General features: G+C 37.7%; 1 protein-coding gene across 1 annotated transcript; it reads left to right on the top strand.

The window, feature by feature from the left end:
* Positions 1-473: 473 nt before the first annotated feature.
* On the top strand, positions 474-20,025 carry LOC113523015 (mediator of RNA polymerase II transcription subunit 14). The gene is made up of 25 exons (XM_052897837.1): positions 474-632; positions 761-992; positions 1,071-1,298; positions 3,148-3,352; positions 3,471-3,603; positions 3,906-4,140; positions 4,666-4,879; positions 6,078-6,295; positions 7,011-7,170; positions 8,138-8,278; positions 8,718-8,856; positions 9,326-9,474; positions 10,268-10,508; positions 11,107-11,244; positions 11,619-11,823; positions 12,461-12,620; positions 13,017-13,157; positions 13,243-13,336; positions 13,560-13,666; positions 14,915-15,176; positions 15,733-15,968; positions 16,407-16,568; positions 17,794-18,051; positions 18,599-18,729; positions 19,305-20,025. The coding sequence occupies exons 2-25, from the start codon at positions 856-858 to the stop codon at positions 19,423-19,425; spliced, it is 4,215 nt and encodes a 1,404-aa protein (XP_052753797.1). The 5' UTR covers positions 474-632; positions 761-855; the 3' UTR covers positions 19,426-20,025.
* Positions 20,026-20,153: the final 128 nt, after the last annotated feature.

Below are 20,153 nucleotides of genomic sequence, written 5' to 3'. Positions count from 1 at the left end.
TATTAACAAATAATTGACTTTGAATTAGAATTGAATATGAACAAAAATTTGACATACACATTTTCTATGCACTAGGCTTCTCGAGAATAACTTTAACGATTAGTAGAAACGTAAACTGAATGAAATTTATAGGATGGAAATAGTAGTCGAATGAAATTGGTGGTTAAAGGAATGTAATTAGTAATTGAATTACTGAAGACGCAAGTCGCTATTCTGATAAATGAAACTAAAATTAAAATAAAGGACGCTGGCAGAAATTGTAACAAATAAAAATAACGACTAATTGCCATTGAAGTAAAAAAATATGTAACATTTTGGTAGCAAAGAGAAGATAATTAAGGGCAAAGAATAAGACGAAAATAGGTAACAACCGATAGAGAAAGTGATAATAATAGACTAATAGATAATAGAATGATAGACTCATAATTTGCAGATAGAATTGTATGTACATTATACAGAGTAGTTTATAACAGTAATAGTCTTTCTTTTTAGTTTTTCTCATAATTACTCTATCTTTGAAATAAATTTGTTCGTGGTGTTTAATTATCAAAATTATTTTTCTTCTAATAATAATTTTGTTGGAAGTATATTCTAAATATTAGTTCTTTAGTGAAATTATTAAATTATGTATAGTAAGTTTTAAATATTGTCCAAGTCCATACAACATAATAAGGATATATTAAATTCTATGGCTAACATTTAGCAAGCAAATAAATCAACATATTTGCTTGCTAAATTTACACAATTATATTCTTTTCAGTTACCAGCCTGAAATGTAATCGGTTATTTTCTAAAAGATAAATAGATCCTGTATTTCACACCTTTTCAATTTATATGTGAAATTTGCTTCCTATCATGGTGCCAGTTGCTATAGAAGGCTGCACCCAGGGTGCTGAAGGAGGTGGTGCTCGTGGTGGTTCAATTTCTTTGGCTTTGCTGATAGACTTTATTGTCCAAAGAACTTATGATGAACTTACTGTGCTGGCAGAACTGTAAGTAGATGTACAGTATTAATCAAAATTACTACGTCAATAAAAAAATATTTCTTAATTTACCCCATTTTTTTTTAGATTACCTCGCAAAACGGACATGGAGCGCAAAATTGAGATATATAAATTCAGTGCTCGTACACGACAACTATTTGTTCGTCTGTTGGCTCTTGTTAAATGGGCTAGCAGTGCTACAAAAGTGGATCGTTCTGCACATATTATGGCTTTTTTAGATAAACAAGCTCTGTTGTTTGTTGAAACTGCAGATGTGTTAGCTCGAGTGGCTAGAGAAACACTTGTACATGCTCGGTAATTACTTTTTGTCTATTAATTTTATTTAGCAGTGGTATGTCATTAAATTATTACATAATAAAATTTACAAATACTATTAATATTAATAAATTTACTAAAAACTGATTAGGTATATTTTATATAATAATTGTTCACAAAGTACTTAATATAAATATCTTCATGTCAGTCCCTAAATTAAATTTAGGGACTGACATGAAGATATTTACTTAGGTTGGTATCTGATTTTGTGAAACTAAAAACTAAACTATTAGTAGTTATCTTCCTATAGGTGATATTGTGTTTCTAATATATTCAATTATTTAAAGAAAACCTATGTGTCATTGTTTATTCACACTAAACTCTTACTCAACCACTATAATGAAATTTTGTAAATATAATAATTAAGTTTCATAACTCAGTTATGGAAAAGAAAATTAGAAGAAACAAAAGCCTTAAATCAAACAAGTGATTCCATCAAATTTTATAGCTTTTGTTTTTGTTGACCTTAAATAATTGTGATAGGAGCAGGAAGATATGATTATAAGTTAATTTAACTATAAGGATGCAAATATAAAAAAAAATTAAGAATCTTTTCATCATATTATTATGATAATAACAGTTTTTTGTCCAGTACTTTGAATATGTGGTTTTTAAAAGTAGCAAAATCAATGTTAAGAAAATTTAAAAGAGCCTTCAGCTGATTACTTTCCATGCTGTGTGTGCTGATGGTGTCAGTTGTAACATTATCCTCCCAATCCTTGAGTGTCCTCTACTGTCTTTTCTTCCATTTGAAAAGATGCTCACATTATTCCTCTTCCTAAAAACACAACCCACAACTTTTCCTGATTATTGTCAGAGATCAAATGATCTCTAAATTTCAAAATCACTAGAGTGACTCATCTATGAACAACTATAAATCCCTTACAAATATTATCTTTTGAACCTAATCCAAGATTTCCATTTTAGTCATGGTATGACCACTGTTTTAGTTACAGTCATTGATGACATTTGGCATAGAATAGCAAATTCATAAGTAAGAGTGCTCACTTTGTTGGATTTTAGTAATGCTCTTAACTGTATCAATATTGATATTCTTTTGGCATGCATAGGGTTCGATCAATATATCTCCATTCCTCTTCGCATTATTTGTTAATTCCATTACCAAACAACTTCATTCTCCTTACCACCTTTATGCATGGTCTTCAAATCTATTTGCAAGCTGCATTTAATAATATTGGTACTTATATTGTTTTAGATAATGCTGATTTGGATCATATATCTGATTTAATATAATTTTGAACACCTCCAAAACTTAGTCAATAATTATCACCAACTTTCCTTATCTTACAAAAATAAACTAGAATATTCAACCTCAAAAAGACAAAATTTCAAAAAATTATTGTTTTGGCATGTATTGGTTTTATTAAGCTTCTCATATTAATTTTTCTTAAATATCTCAGATATACAGACATAATCTAGTTCCAGTTTTATTATAATAAAAATATTATTGTTAAATAAATATAATTTTTATTTCATTTAATTAAAATCAGTTTTGAATAGTATTTTTTTATTTATTGGATCAGTTCAGAAAGCAATTTCAGTGAAGATGAACTGCCAAGAAATTCAACTGTTGCTTTTTCAAACAAAAGTTTTATAAGTTTTAATAAAATGTATAGATATAGGTATCCAGAATGGATTGACTATCACAAGAATCATAATGATAAAAAAACTACAATAAATTGCAGTAATCTTGGACAGAACAGTCCCTAGATCCTGTTCATGTGTGCTTTGGATGAGTTAGACATTATTATGTTAGATCTTGTGATCTAAATATAACTAGATTATGATTGATTGAAATCATCAACAGATTACCTACATTCCACATGGCAGCTGCTGTAGAAGTTCTCACTTTGGGCACCTACAGCAGACTGCCAGCAGTAATTCGCGAACGGCTGGTACCACCACCATCGCTTACGCCCGCCGAGCGGCGATCTACCCTGCGTGCACTCGCACATATAGTGCGACAACGACTCACTACCGCTTCTCTACCAAATGACGTTAGGAATTTGAAGGTAACTAAATAATTCATTTTATTATAAATTTATGAAATTATTGTTTAAAACTTTAATTAATATCCTGATGGTAGTGAATATCCTTATCATCTTCATTATCATATTAAAATTTTTATAGGTGGAAAATGGTCGCGCAACTTTTACCGTTGGACAAGAATTCAGTGTATCTCTAACAGTGATGGGTGATGCTCCGAATTTACCTTGGCGTCTACTTGATATTGCAATTCTCATTCAAGATAATGAAACTGGAGGTAAAATATAAAATTGTATAATAGACCATTTTTATTAAAAACTTATGGATTTACCATAACTTTCTAATAAAAATAGTTATAATAATATTTTAATATTAAGCGTCCAATTGTTTTTGTCGTTTTTCAACCTATATTTTCTTAAAAAAAAAAGTTGACATTCCAATTTCAGTAAAAAGCATTAATAAATTATGTAAATCAATGAGATTAATGAAACAAGGTCTGAGTGTATCATAAATGTTATTGAATTATACTGCAATCATTTTTAATGGTGACACTTGAAATATGTATTGTGGTAATTCTAGAGGGCAAGCCATTGGTGCATAGTTCACAACTGGCATGGTTGCGTGGCGTAGCGCAAGCCCGACTCGCAGCGGCGGGCCTCGGTGGTGCGCTGACAGCTTTAAGATATTTTTGCCGTTCTCTGTCACTGGAATTATTGTACACACAAACGCTTAGATTATGTCGAGACCGCCTGTCGCGGCATTTGCAAGTTGACAAATATATACCTGGACAAAAACTGCAAGTCTCATATTGGAGGTAAGCACTGTTAATTAACATACTCTTAAAAACAAATTTTCTATTTCTCTACTATTTAAGAAAAATCGTATAAACTTTTTGACTGTTATGATTTTCTTATAAGTAAAATACTTGTAAGTATAGTGAGGCCTCACCTTTGGGCGTCGAGGTTAAAAGAGACGCTTAAGTTTAAGAAAGGCGCCATATATCGCAATTAATTTTTTTCATCGTCGGGGTGAAGGGGATATCGTTCGACAAATTTGCCCCGGAACACCAGGTAGGCTTAGACGAAACTTGCATCAATGTAAGAACATTACTCAACATGAACAGTATTATTTACTTAGCTATACTTAAGCCTTCACTCAATAATCATCTTATCAAAAAAATGTGATATTATAAAACATAAATGTGGTGTACATTTTTTGGTCCTTCGAGCTGGTTACTTTCACCAGCTTCGCTTAAAATCAATTGTCTCCTGCGTTTGTACACGCTCTGGAGCGCTATTACGATTTGTGTAATATATCCTTATCGTGTATTGTGCGGCAGGGAGCTGGGGTGCGAGCTCGGGTACCATCTGATCATCGGCGCGGAGGGCGAGTCGCTGTGCGTGTGGCACGTGCCGGCGCTGGCGGGCGGCGAGCGGGTAGCGGCCGCGCTCACGCCGCACGCGCCTTCCATGGAGCGCCTGCTCGCGCACACCGTGCACGTACGCAGCAGGCAACGCCTCAATGACCTCAAGGTCCTGCTCAGCGATCTCGGGGTTAGTGTGTCATGCTATGCTTACTTTTTCAAACTTTAAAATGGTTATATTCGTCAATAAGATAGTATGTTGTCTGTGTATGTCCTTGATGATGTCTTTTTCTCCCAGTTTCTGTAAAAAATTTTATTACTTGTGTTGGTCTCAAATTAATTTAGACAATATTTATGATAGTTTTACTTTGAAACGAAATCTTAAGTTATATTAATCTAAAATTTTATATCAATAATAAATAAGATTATAATAACTCTTTGTTTTTACCAAAATTTTAGCTGCAAAATATGTATTTGCAACATATATTTTGGTAGACAGAGTTGTAACTACTACACAAGTGAAATGTTATGTTTTGTATATGTGTCATATTTGGTATAAACTCTACATATATAGTCTTTTTCAACACGACTTCATAAAAATGACCCGACCATAGGCAATCTGCTGTTGTCCAATATAGAATAACCTGTATCTGTACCCACAACACTACCCTACAAGATACATCCATACCAATTATTATGTAGTACTGATAAATATAGAAGGTTCTTTTTAAAAAAGAAAATTTATATTTTTTACTTTTTGGTATTATAATTTTTTTAAGAAAAAATTTTTTTGAGACCCTATTAACGAATAGTGACACTAGTTTTAAGCAATAGATTACGTTAATTAACATACTACTGTGTAGTGTAACGATAGCCAGCGGCAATGTCCAATTGCACAGTAGTATGAGTTAGCTGGTGGGTCTGAGTAATATATAGCAATATATTGGTCCCAATATCGGTTATATAAAATAACGGTTATCCAATATGCAAAATGGAAATAAGAACCCGATCGAAATGAATATCAAAACGTCTGACTGGTATGGGTTATATCGAAATGGACGACGACCTTTTCTCCGCTATAAATATCCGCTGAGGAACTCAACATATAGATGTCGATACGGTACCGATATTGGGCGTGCGTAGTGAGCGGTGCGCGTGCGCAGGCGGAGCTTTTTTAATAGGTGATAATGAAATAGTAACCCCACCCGCACTATCGGTAAACAACGGCGGGACACCAATAATGGATGATAGGTGAAGATGAAGCAGGTCAGTTAGTTCATCGGGACGAATTCAACAAGAATTGTTTACGATGGTTTCCAAGGGGAACCACGTGGCCAGCAATGGGGCTGTCAAACTCCATTGCTAACAATCCCTTTTCCCCCGCGCAGGTGGAGTGCAGCGTGGGCGGGTGGCCGTGCGTGCTGGCGTGCTCGGCGCTGTGGCCGTGCCTGCGCGCCGAGCAGCTGCTGGTGTCGGCGGGCGCGCACGCGGGCCGGCTGCGCGCGCGCGTGCCCGCCTACCCGCACGCGCCGCGCATGCCCGAGCTGGCCGCCGCGCTCGCCGCCTCCAACCTCGCGCAGATCAAGGCGCTCCTCACGCAGCTCAGGTCGGTCGCATGCACTACGACTAATCACCCCATTGAATTCTACTCAGATTTGAATCGCCAGTCCGCGCGTCACTTCATTTTGTAGGTAAATTGACACAAGTTTGTTAATTTTTTTAAAAGCATGCCTTTAAAATGTAATTCCCCATCTTGTGACTGCGGCGATTTTAAAAGATGTTTAATTAAACAGCCATATTAACAGGATTAACAAAATATACACCATCCGCCATCTTGTGGTGACGGCTATTTTGAAATTGTTGCGATATTTAGTATTGGATATTATATTCTCACCAAAACTGAAGGTATATGGAAAATCGATTAGGAGAAACTAGTTCTAATTCAGCCTGCAATAATACATTACAAATTAAATAAAAGCTTGTAAAATAGTAGCAGTGACACATTATATCGTCATCACTCTGAACTTACTCATACATCCATTCTCATTTATTTTTGCTTTTCTATACTAATTTGAAGAATGGTTTATGGCATTACATTATCGATAATGTAGCAGTAAGAATTATAAAGATTTTATAATCATTATTGATTCACCAAACATCCTCAAACCGATAGATTTACCAAACTTAAGGAACTTTGTATGTAATTCTAATTTCGATAAAATGAGATAGATATTTGTTTTTCTAAATTTGATTCTGAACAATGGTGGTATTGCTGGAACATTTCTGTCGTGTATTTAATTAATATATAATGCAATGAACAGATTTTGGTTGGTGGCGCGTCGATGCGAGAAGACGCTACAGCACCTTCCTGCCAGTGCGTGCGAGCACCTTCCATTCCTGCATGGACCCGAGCATCCACTGAACAAACTGTCACCTGACCGTCTCTATGTAACGTTGCACCGACACACTGATCATATACTGGTAAGTTAGTACTTACTAGACATGGCGCTTGGTCCTTTGCACTATAAAATATTGTTTTCCTTATTTTATTTTATTTTTATTTTGTAAGAATCATATGTTACAGTGACTTATCGAGAACTAATAACTCTAGAATTGGCTTATTTCAATAATGATGTGTGATTTTTAGGAAATGTAGAAAATAAGTATATAGTTATTAATGAATCTACATATCTATGATATTTATATCATCATCATCATATCATCTTTAAACTGTTTTCTGTTGAACATAAGCCTCCCTCTAGAGGGGTTTGCTAGTAGTTACCATACTTGGCGGGCAGATTGGAAACTGCAGTTAGGCTTTAGAGATGTTTTAAGAGGGATGCTGCTATCCATGTCTTACCCTCCCTTAGTCGTCTCTTACGACACCTACAGGAAAGGAAAAGTTGGCCTATCCTATGCATCGCAGGATCACACGGGAATTTATATCTATATGTCATTATGTAAGTTATGTAAATATAACTTTATGTAATATAATAGTAAGTGCTACACAATCACACCAATCGCCTGATCCTAAAGCTAGGCTACCTACTACATCACAAAATGTCACTATACTAGTGGTGGGGAGTGTGATTAATTTACTTTATCAGTTTGTCCATGGCGCAATTCATTTTTATAGACACCGTTTACAACTTTCTAGTTATCACATCAGGACCAGTGTTAGCCTGTTTACCACTCTGAGAATAAAAAAGTTATTACTACTATATAATAATGCTGATTTTGCTACGCAATGATATGTAAGTGGTAAAAGTAATTCAAACTAAAATTATAAATGTAAAAGACAGTTTGTTTGTTGTCTCTTAGTGCCTTTACGACTTAACCAAGCATTATGAAATTTGGTATGCACATGGATGAAAAAGGACATATGCAAGTATTTATTCCATTTACGCGAATTGAATCGCAGGTAAAAGCTAATTATGATATATTTTAGATAGTGGAGATGAAGGAGGTGGCTGCAGGCGGCACGGCGACTACCAGTAATAGCGCCAACAGCGGCAGCGCGTGCTCCGTGTCGCTCTCGTTCCACCTGGCGGGCGCGCGCCGCTGTACGCCCGACGAGTGCGAGGACGAGGTATGACGTTGTATCGTGTCTCTATATCCTTGAATACGGGAGAAATGGGCGTTAACATATCTGAAGGAAGTGCTTTAGTCAACCAACCATACTAATAGTGTTTCATATTATGCAACTCGATAGTTTTACAATCATGAAAAATATGGAATTAAAATTATGAAACGTATGAATAACATTCTTCTGCATCTGCATATAGTGATTTATTCTATATAAATTTTATTATATATTTCTCAGTTTTGAGATATTATACAATTACTTGATCTCCTTTGTCATTATGATTTTTTATTATCGTGAGTACTGTATAACTATTTTTTTTTAAAGTTTACATAATTATAAAATGTATATTTTGATAATAAATTAAATACACATACACATAGTATTACATATTTTCAATGTATAATACAAAACATTTAATAACTATATGAATAAAATGTTCCAGTCCTCGGCTGCGGCGGCGGCGGCTGCGGCTGCTGCGGGTGCGCCGAGCACCGCGCGGGCTTTCCTCAAACTACATTCTCTTGTTGAACTGGACACGTTCACTCTCACGCATGGACCATTCACTCCGCTAGATACGCCTGGTACGTGTTTTATTTAACACACAAGCTATTTTTCAAAGTTTTGCAAAAGGGAATTTACCATTATGTCCTATTTACGTGGGAAATTCATAATATCACTTCTTAACTGATATCAGCGTAGTATCCGATCCTCATGTTTATATATATATATATATATTGGTTGATATATTAATTTATTATAAATTTAGTTGCATTAGTATACTAAATTTGAATGAAATGTTCTCTATGCCTTTCATTACAACATTCTAAGATTGAAAAGTTGGTAACTTTTTCTTTTACTTTAGCAATATTGCCAGTAGAAAATGCATAAATCTTACTTAGTAGTTCCACTATTTTTTAATTATATAATTTTTTAGGAATACGATTAATAAAATTTGTCTGATAATGAATGTATACAGCAGCAGTACTTGTTACATTTGACTAACTCTGCATAAAACATTTGATGTATTGTAATGTTGACGTCCCGGTGCAGGTATGCAGCCGGGTAAGCGGAAGCTAAGCGCGAGCAGCACGAGCTCACGCTCGGTGCGCGTGCGCCAGCCGGCATACTTTCTGCCCGAGCTGGCGCACGTGGTCGCCGCCGCTGACGAGCGCGTGCCTTTCGTCAACCTCGCGCAAGAGGTACGTACGCGTCTCCTCCCCTCCTACTGGATATTTAGTTTATTATTTATATATATATCATCCCAAGTGTTTAATTCAATATATTATTACTGTAAATGTAATAAATAAATATGAATGGACATTTAGAACAAGGATCCAGCATTATTAACAATTGGAAGTACTTTTAATAACTATTACTTTTCTATCATAAAAGTCCTTTAAAGTACTGTGGTAAAAAAGTTACAACTATAACAAATATATTATTGAATATCCTTCTTCATTGGAAAAAATGTCGTGAATGTGTTAGTTTGTTAAATAAATATAGATGAAATATGCAAAAATTAACCACAAATACGCTACTCGAGTAATGCAAGGCTCGTGCATACTTCAATAAAAATATTCACTTTTGTTCAAATGAATACATATGTATGGTTTATACTATATTATATAGAACTCTTGTAGTAGTTGTCTAACAGTAATGTGTTAACAGTGAAATGTTTTTCGAATTATTATATAATAGTTTAGGATATGCCAAAGATTTTAAATTACTGGTTATGCCTTACATGTATGTTTTTTTTTTAATGGATAAATTGTTAACTTTGCCTATGCTATTGGTATACACTGGTGGGACACCAGTGAGGGATGGCAAGTGAGGATAAAGCAGATCTGTTGGTCTATGATGATAAATTCATCAAAAATTAACCATGATGGCCTTCAGGGAGAACCACGTGGAGGTCGACCTGTAGAATATATCGCTAGTAATGGGCCTGTTAGGTGTGACCGCTAACAATCCCTGTCTCCCCCGCCCACGTAGCTGGCTGGCCGCGGCGTGACGCACGGCGGCGTGCAGCCCGAGTGGAGCGGGTCTGCGCTGGCGATGCGCGTGGTGGCGCTGCCGCGGCCGGCGGGCGCCGCGGCGGCCGCGCACGCCGCGCTGCGCGCGCGCCTGCTCGCGGCCACCGTGCGCCTCACCACCAAGAACCAGGCGCGCGTCTGGACCGCCGAGATCGTCTTCCACGGCTCGCCGGTGCGCACGCCCAACCCCAAGGAGCAAGGCGCGTGCCCGTATTCATTGTTATAAAGTATTATTTGTAACTCGTTATAAAACATTATTTAGAGTTTAGCGGGGCAGGGAAAAGGGGGTAGGGTCTTTTTTTTATACGACTTAGAATGGCAAACAAGCTGACGGCCCACTTGATGGAAAGTGGTAACCGTCGCCTATAGACATGAGCAGTACCATAGACATAACAGTACACACACATACTGTTTCGCCCATGATACCCCCATGCCTTGCCATTCCTGAGGACTCAGGTGTTATTTCTCTGTACCCTGTAAATTCATGCCATATCCCACCTTTCAAACCGAAACACAGCCATGCAAATACAACTGCTTCACGGTTGAAACACGAATGGGACAGAGGTACCCAAACAATCGACTTTTGTACAAAGTCTCCCTCTGGTCTGGTCTTTCTTTTTAATTAAATATGTATGTTATAAAATATAAGAACAGAAATTTCATAGTAATAGTACACGTAAAAATTCCCTAATCACCTCTTACGATGTCGTAAACGATAACACTGCGCTTTTTCCACTGTTCTTGTATAAAAGAAATTAGAATATTCCACAATGATAATATGTGTTCTATACTGTGCAGGAGAGCGACGGTGCGTGTATCTCCAGTACGAGCTGGGCACGGACGCGGGCCGCACCGCGGATGCGTTCCTGGCGGACTGGGCCGCCATTGTGCACCTGCACACGCTGCTGCATGATTTTATGCTCCGACCCGCACAAGGTAAATTATTTGATATATACTTTAGTATAATATATACAATAATCAATATAATATATATAATAAATACAAACCATTGTTTAAACTAGGATGACTCTATAATGAAAATCGCCTATAATCAATCATATAAAGCAAACATTGTCAAGTTTCATAAAACTCTTCTGTAGAAAAAATTGTAACCAAAAAAGAGAGTACCCAATTTGGATAGGAGTGTCGTTATCTTATGGAGTAATCATTATACTTTAATTCAAAATTGCTCTACTGGAGTGATTTGAGGAACACAGATATTCAACTACATCTCACAAATTTTAAAATTTAAAAAATATTGACATTAATATGTATTGACGTTATATGACGTACGAATGTTGTGGGCACAGAGCGCGAGACGCTATGGCAGGGCGTGTGCATCCGCTCGTACACGTACCGGTCGCTGGTGCTGGGCTTCGGGCCGTCGCAGCGCGCGACCGCCGTGCTGCAGTGGAGCGCGGCCACGCAGCGGTACACGGTGGCCACGCCCGCGCACCAACCCGCCGCCAACGCGCACCACCTGCTGCATCACCACCTCGACCACTACATCAACTGGTTTGTACTGTACTCAGTCTCAGGCGCACCAACATATTGATGTCTACATTGGTAGAGAAGTGTGGCCGTGTCAAATCAAATTAGTGATGTATTTTTTTTAGCAAGACTAACAACAACATATATATTTTGACAGTTAATAAACTGACAAAATATATATGTGCATAAACAGTCGTTAAAATTTCTGAATATTAGTCTAAAAAGATAAACAAAATGTTAGTTGTATAAAGGGATTTTCATTAAACTACAACTAAACCTGAAATTGTTTTTGAAAATTTGATCACTTTGAACATATTCTTCTGCCAATACATTTAACTATATTCAACTATATTTAGAGTTGATCCTAGCCTACCTGGTGAGTTCTCAAGCTGTCCTTATTTTTTTTTTTTAATGTAAAAAATGTAATAATGACCCCGCCTGCGCTATCGTTATACATTGACGGGGTACTAGCGAGGGATGATAGGTGAGGATGAAGCAAGTCAGTTTGCCCATCACAACTAATTCAATAATTATTAATCACAATGGTTTCCAAGGAGAACTGTGTGGAGGTCAACCTGATAGGGAATATTGCTAGCAATAAAATAGCAGACTCCATTGTTAACAATGTCTTTCCCTTCTAACTCGTCGCTTATTCGCACAGGCAAAAGGATCTGATGTCGCTGGGCGTGGTGCTGCGCGAGACGTACGCACCGCTGTTGGCGCTGAGCCGGCTGCCGACGCTGCCGCAGCTCGGCTTGCACCACGTGCGCACGCTCATGCCCACGCCCACGTTCACGCTTCTTGCGCATTCTTGGCGAAAGGTAACTAGCTCCCTAGACAAGTCGCTAGCTGCAACGAGTCCATGTGATAAAATGAGGTAGTGACATTCAATGTTTTATTTTACCTCATCATCTACAGACCAACTCCTTAAACACTATTTTAGTATCAAGTCACTATCAATCACTAGTATTTCGCTCACATTGTACTTTTAATAGACATGTCATTGCGACCAAAAATATACCTGTGCTTTATTTCGTGCCAGCATTAACGTACGCGACAATTCACTAAAAAGTATGAGCACCGTGCTTTCTTCGTACAAAAGTTTGTTTAGTATTTCTTAAAACTTATGATGTAAAGTAAAAAAAAACATACAATTTTTTTTTTATTATGATACAAAAAGTAGTTAGTTATATTTATAACCAGCGTATATATTTCAGATTCGTATAATCTATGCCGGCGCATACTCCCTAGAAGTTGGTATACGCGGCGGCGGTGTGGTCACTATAAGAGATGGCTCCTATTCCAAGTTCGATCGTAATGCCGTCGTCGACGAGTTTGCTCCCGCGCAAGGGCTCAAGGTAAAATATTCAGTATTATTTTACAGTTAAATCATTGAATCATTAAACCTTTCGATAATTTATTGCCTTCATTTTTGTCTTCCAGACATTTTTGTCAAGATATGTGGAGGAGAATCTAAGTACACGACTACTAGCCGAAGATGATAATCCTCCCTCGCCGATGTCTCCAATGCCACCAGGTAATGTCTTCTTTTTTTATAATCTGTTAAATATAACATAATATTTGTTTTTTTTTTTTTTTATAATTGCATATTTATTAAATCAGTGAATTGTAAAAAAAAATAGTATACTTTCTATGGCAATTAACACAGATAAAGCAGTGCGATACATCTAATAGACTATATAGGTGACAACCATTTAGTACATGTATAGTATATAAAGGCCTGGTATATACCCATACAGGTGGACTGCGGTTTCCGGCGCCGCTGACGCCGCCGCAGCCGCACACTCCGCACACGCCGCACTCAGCGCCGCTCACGCCACACCCGGCCTCGCCCGCGCAGCACCAGGTCATTACTTACTTCAGTAAAGTCCCGTTTACCCGAAACGATCGAGACGGTGGCTTGTTCGGATAAACCGAATACCGGGAAACCAGTGTCCCCTGGAACACCCTGAATAGCGTCAATATCTCGAAATATGATCGTAAAACGTATGTAGAATACTATTTATATAATTATGGCTGTATATTTTTGACTGAAAAAATTGTGTTGACGTGTTAAAAAGGCGTTAAATTGTGATTGAAGAAAAAAACTTACAGAAGAAATCCTCTTTATTTGACAGTGGAGAAGACAAGAGTTTTAATTTTATTGCCTACTGTTGACCGCGTATTTACGTGCTTAATAGAGCACATTTATGAAGAGGTGTAAAAAATAAAAAAGATTTGTTCGGATAAAATGGATTTCGAATAAACGGGGCTTTACTATATTTATTGACTTTTAGTGTTTATGTTGTCGTATATTTAAAACTCCAAAATAGCTTTTGACACATTCGGCACTTTATCATCCGAGAAAGGTCCATGAAGAGAAAAATTCGTGAAAACATTTATTTTCTTTTTCCCATACAAATTAATTCTAGATGCCAATTCAAACAATAACTTTTGACAGATTGATGACTGTCGATCAGTCAATAATAATTATTACTAAGAAACCTACCTCCCCTAAACAAAGTAGAAAGAAATCTATTGATGGAATTATCATCGCTAGCGAGTCTTTGAAATAGAACGAGATTGCGACGTGCGCTATTGTGTTCTCTTAAACTTGTGAACGTGCTCATGAAACGATTCTATCGATAGGCTCGTTTGTACTTTGTAAAGGGAAGCAGTCCTCTTTCTATTTAATTATGTTATCACAGCCCTAGATTATATAGATAGAGTGTCTCCATACAAATGCTTCGAGAAAGGCAGGCCAACTTTTTCATACAATTTTGTGCCATAAATAGTTATGAGTGATTCCTTTATAACTTCTGTATTTATTTTGTCTTATTAATTTTACCTTTTTAATGTACAAAAATTAATTTTATTTATTAAATAATTAAATATAGATACATTATGATAATGTATCTTGATGTATCTATATTTAATTATTTAATAAATAAAATTAATTTTTGTGTTTGTAAGCGTAAGTATATAGAAATTTTATAAAAAAAAACGTGTAAGCTAATTTGACAGCTTACAAAAAATTGTCCCGTTTTTGAGACTCGATGCTCTATCTATATAATCTAAGCAAGCAGCAAACGTCAATTAGTATGGATGGTTGTAGATGGGCGCTGGCTCCTTCAACCTAACGTCACCTCCGGGTGCGAGCGGCGGTGCGGGTGTGGGCGTGGGCGGCGCGGGCGGCGCGGGCGCGGGCGTGTCGGCGTCGCCCGCCTCGCCCATGGCGCCTTCGCCACTTGCGGCACCCGCTGCCTCACCGCACCCCCCGCCGACCTCGCCCTTCACCACGTGGCCAGCATCACCTTCGTTGCCGCGCCCCTCCCCTGGACATCATCCCTCGCCCAGGCACCATCTAGACCATAAAGGTGATTATTTTAATGTAACATACTAATCGAGATAAACTACAATTCCTAGTATTAAATTAATCAAAGTGCATTAAATAAGAATCATATAAATTGTCACACATTCTAGAAGCAGTTAAGGTATGACTCAAACAACAACATAAAATACAATTGATCAATAAAAAATACTCTTAAAGCAAGTTCAAAATGGGTAAATATCTGGACGAATGTAAAAAATATATCTAATTATTGTTTTTAGTTAGAAATTGTGATGTTCTATGAATGTAAAGGCTATACTCACAATAGGTTTTTCTTCTGCTGTCATTTTTTTTGAGACATTATTTATGTAACGTTTAAGGTTCAGAATTATTTTTGCTTGATCTGTCGATCATCAAGCGGGTGATTAAGATTGAATTTGAACTAGTGAACCCGATTTGTATTTCTTATAAATATTATGTTACCGATATAGAAATATTTACTAAAAAAGTTTTTGTAGATGAAATATTGTACTAGTGACGGTTAATACAATTGTAGGTATATGGTGTGTTGTGTTCAATGACTGGATATTTCCATTGTGCAGGCCCCCAGGCGAGCGGGTCGAGCCAGGCGGCGGGCGGCGCGGGCGCACGGGCGGCGCGTGCGTGGGCGGGCGCGAGCGCGACGCCGCTGGCCGTGTGCAAGCTGGAGGCGCTGTGCACGCCGTGCGAGCCGCCTCCCGCCGCGCCGCCCGGCCCGCCGCTCGCGCCGCTGCAGCGCTTCCTCGCCTGCGTCTACATGAAGCGCACGCTGCAGCGCTTCGTCCAGCAGGAGGACTATGTACGCACCAACTCTACGTATAAACACGGCTTTACTTTGTACAATTAGTTTCATGCATGATATCTTATATATACTGAAGTTCAATTTTGTATGATAAATAAAAAATGGCCCTTGGCTTGGCTTGGCTGGACAATTGTAGAAAAAATAATTGAAATTTTGAAGTTGTTCTATTGAAATATTATCAAAGTTTTTATTGAACGAAGTTGTCAGTTGCCTTTTTTCATGATAATGTAACGTATAGACAGATATCGATCTTAAAAATACTGATTAGCATTTCTTTGCATATTTTTACCCTTATTATATTATTATCATATAGATCATAGTAAATATCATACAATTTTTTTTATCATCTTCCTGTCCTTATTTTAATTTATGGTCGTTTGTTATTTTTCCAATTACGATTAGCATATCTGCTAACAATATTCTATTATTTGTCAGCTAACAATGGTATCAGCGGACGCAACGAGCCTTGTGTTTCGCTGCGATAGCGCGGCACTGACAGCCCGCGTGTTTCTCAACCCACAGCACATGCAATCCCTGCACTTGCAACTCACGCCGTTGCCTGATCTTAAAGAACAGTGGACTGCAGATGATCTCCAGGTAAATATTGTGCATGTAATGTACATTAAATCAAAATTAATAGATTTGTTCCTTGTCATATTGAACTTACTAAAAACAATACTCATATTGCGTAAATGAAAAATTTTTACACGTAAAATTAGGAAAAAAAAATATATCGAAATTATGAAAAAATTCAGTCAAATTAAAAATTATCTTTTTGGAACCAGATTTTAAAGGTATCAAAACACTGGTTCTTTTGTATAGATTTTTTTTTTATTTATAAAGGGTTGTTGTTATATAGTTACAAAAAATGAGTATGTACATTTTATTCTTTGATTGATTTGGTACCTTATAAATTTTGTTGGCGACTGTACATGGGAGCCAACTATATCGATTGCAAAAAGATGTTAAAATCTGTTCAAAATTAGAAACGAAATGGTTTTTATTACAAAAAAAAGTTTAGGTGAAAAACATTGAGAATGTCCAGCTTTTAGAAGCTAGTCATAAATAATGTACAGACTAGACAGTTTAAAACGTTACCTCCATTTTGAGAATAAGTACTTAGTAGCTATCATATACGCCAATCTTTACCAAAGTGAGCGATAACGCCCCCTTGTGGGCGCTGCAGGCCTAAAGGGGGGTGGTAAAAAATTCAAAAAAAGGAGGCGTAGTGTAGAGGCTTTTTTTTTATACAACTTAGAATGGCAAACAAGCTGACGGCCCACATCGCCTATAGATATGAGCAGTACAATGGACATAACAGAGTATACTGTTTCGTCCATGATACCCCCCATGCCATTCATGTCATTCCTGAGGACTCAGGTGTTATTCCTCTGTACCCAGTAAATTCACGCTATATCTCACCCTTCAAACCGCAACACAACTGCTTCGGGGGGAAGGGATTGTTAGTAATAGAGACTGAGAATCCCATTGCTAGCAATATACTCAACCAGGTCGACCTCCTCGCGGTTCTCCCTGGATACTATCATGGTTAATTCCTGATGAATTCATCATGATGGGCTAACTGGCCTGTTTTCATTCTCATCGATCACCCTTCATTGGTGCTCCGCCAGCGTATCCCGTTAGCGCAGGCGGGGTTACCATACCATTTACGCCAATTGAAAAAAAAAACAAGAGCTTTACGGTTGAAACACGAATGCGACAGAGGTACCCAAGCAATCGACTTCTGTACAAATTACATTTGTAATTTGAATTAATAGTGGTTATTAAGTAGGTGAAAAAACGGGGGCGTATCGTTGCACAGGTGATAGAGAAGTTCTTCGAGCAGCGCGTGGCGATAGCGCCGTACCGCGCGAGCGCGCTGCAGGGCTGGGGGCGGGCGTGGGGCGCGCCGGGCGCGGCGCTGCCGTCGCTGGTGGCGCTCATGCGCGCAGAGCTGGCGCCCGCCGCGCCCGCGCTCTGGCAGCTGCAGTGGGCGCTGCGCATCCCGCCCGCCGCGCCGCAGATCGTGCCCGCCGGACAGCCCGCCGTGCTCCTCGCCAAGCACAAGATACTCTTCTTTGTCAGTCGCCACGTATTCATTTGTATATACGCCTTCACAATTCAAACATTGCAATCTATATTAGCCACCTAGAGTCTGGTGATGAAATCTAAAAAACTAAAATGAATAAAAGACTTACCTAACCTAAAATGAAAAGTGATAACCACTACTGCACACAAGTATCATACACCACATACATTGTACACTACGGGTATTATGTCTCCTTACTTAGCAATTACTCTTTTTTCGCTCTTTAAGCCTAAAGAAGAATATTCTGTAAAAAAATGTATCATATCCAGACTCCTCTTCAAATTTGCAAAAAAAGAAAAGAAATAAAAGAATGAAATAATGTAACATTTTTTTTTATTGGATAATTAATATTAAACGGATTAGATGATTACATATCTTATTCTAAAGTTTATACTATTTTAATCATTTCATGATGTTATTTTCATTTACCTTAGTCTTTTATGAAAATAAAAAAAAAACATGCATATTAAGCAACAAACATATATTTTATTAATATAAACTGTATAGCATAGCAATCATTGAAAGTTTTCTTGTGTAGATATGCCTGACACGGGGTGACACACAGCTGGTGCTGCCGCTCGTGTACGACATGCAGCTGAACGTAACGCAGCTCGCTGACAAGCGCGATTCGCAACCGCATCTCATAGCTGTCAGTCTGCATCTCAAGCGGTAAGTGCATGACATACTTCTGTGACCACTGCCACCCGACGGATATCCCGTTGGAAGTCTATGGTATACTATTATTTATATGGGTACATATTTTTAAAGTAGTAATAAAGTAGAAACCGTCTTAAAAAAGTGTTATTTAGTTGCCTGTTTTTCATTAATCTAACCATTTTATTATTGTCTTATAATTTTTTTTCGATTATAATCGAATAACAATAATTATTGTTATTCGATCTTTGATAAGAACAACTGTGTGTTATTCATTTATTTTTACAAAAAAAAAAAAAACAAGAATATAGATGTTATCTAGTTCGGTCTGATGCACACGTAAGCGATAATATCAATAGACAAATTTGCCGCTGGTCGAAAGGGCCAACCCTCTATCAACCCAATCTAGACACGTGGTAATATAATTTATCAGTAGACTCGTTATCGCGCTAGTAAGTAGTCCATTAGATAACACCATCCAGCATCTTGTTCTATCCCATACGAGCGCAAAGCGAAACTATTATATCGATGCATTAATTTGCTACTTGTCTAAGGGCCAGGTATTCACTATATTTTGTTTGACAATTTAGTTTCAGCGAATTCAACCAGTCCCACTCGGAATGTACGCTGTGGCCGGCGGTGCGCGACCTGCTCACCAACTTTACGCTGCCGCAGGAGCCGCCGCAGCCATCCGCGCCGCCGCCGCCCTAGCTCGCGCGTCTCACACACTAGCCGCATCCGCCACACCGGTTTGCACACTAACTGCTCGGCAACAATTTTGGCCAGCAACGCTTACAGCAATTTCTGGTAGTAGATCTTCCACGATGTCAAACATCCTGTACCAGTCGACGTTGACTGTCCACTAAATATGGCGGATTGTATTAGAAATCCAATACCGTCGTATACGTAATAAAAGTTTAAGTGCCCAACAAAATAAATTTAAATGTTTCGCCGTGGAAGAACTTTAACAAAACCCGCAATATATGAGGCTAGCCTTTGAGCGCGGTACGGGATGTAGCGCGGCGGCGATGAGCTGACCTTGAAGCTGAGCGCGACGACCTGTAGTTTGCTTCGTACGTCGTTACTATATTTTTTGCCGGGCGGTGACTGCGATCTTCGCATTTGACAAATAATGTCACTGCGTATCGTGGGTTAATAGCAAAAGACATTGAAGTGCGACTGACTTTGTTATAATATTGTAAATAAGTATTGTAAGCGTAATTCAATATCTTGTGTATACGTATTGAATCTAAAAGTATCTTGCATGTATAATTATGAGTTAATCTATATTTAATAAAAAGTTTTTCTATCTATTTTTTTTTATTTACAACCGTGTTATAAATGTCCCATAATCTTTTTAACACTCTTATTTGAAACTTAAGTTTATTTTTAAATACATGCTAAACTACATAGGTGATTTTATTGTATGTTAGCAGAAA

Source organism: Galleria mellonella, unplaced genomic scaffold (genome assembly GCF_026898425.1).
Source record: "Galleria mellonella isolate WM207_F2 unplaced genomic scaffold, CSIRO_AGI_GalMel_v1 utg38, whole genome shotgun sequence".
Taxonomy (NCBI): Eukaryota; Metazoa; Arthropoda; class Insecta; order Lepidoptera; family Pyralidae; genus Galleria; species Galleria mellonella.
Note: the sequence above shows the minus strand (reverse complement) of the source record. Positions and strands in the feature narration are given on the sequence as shown.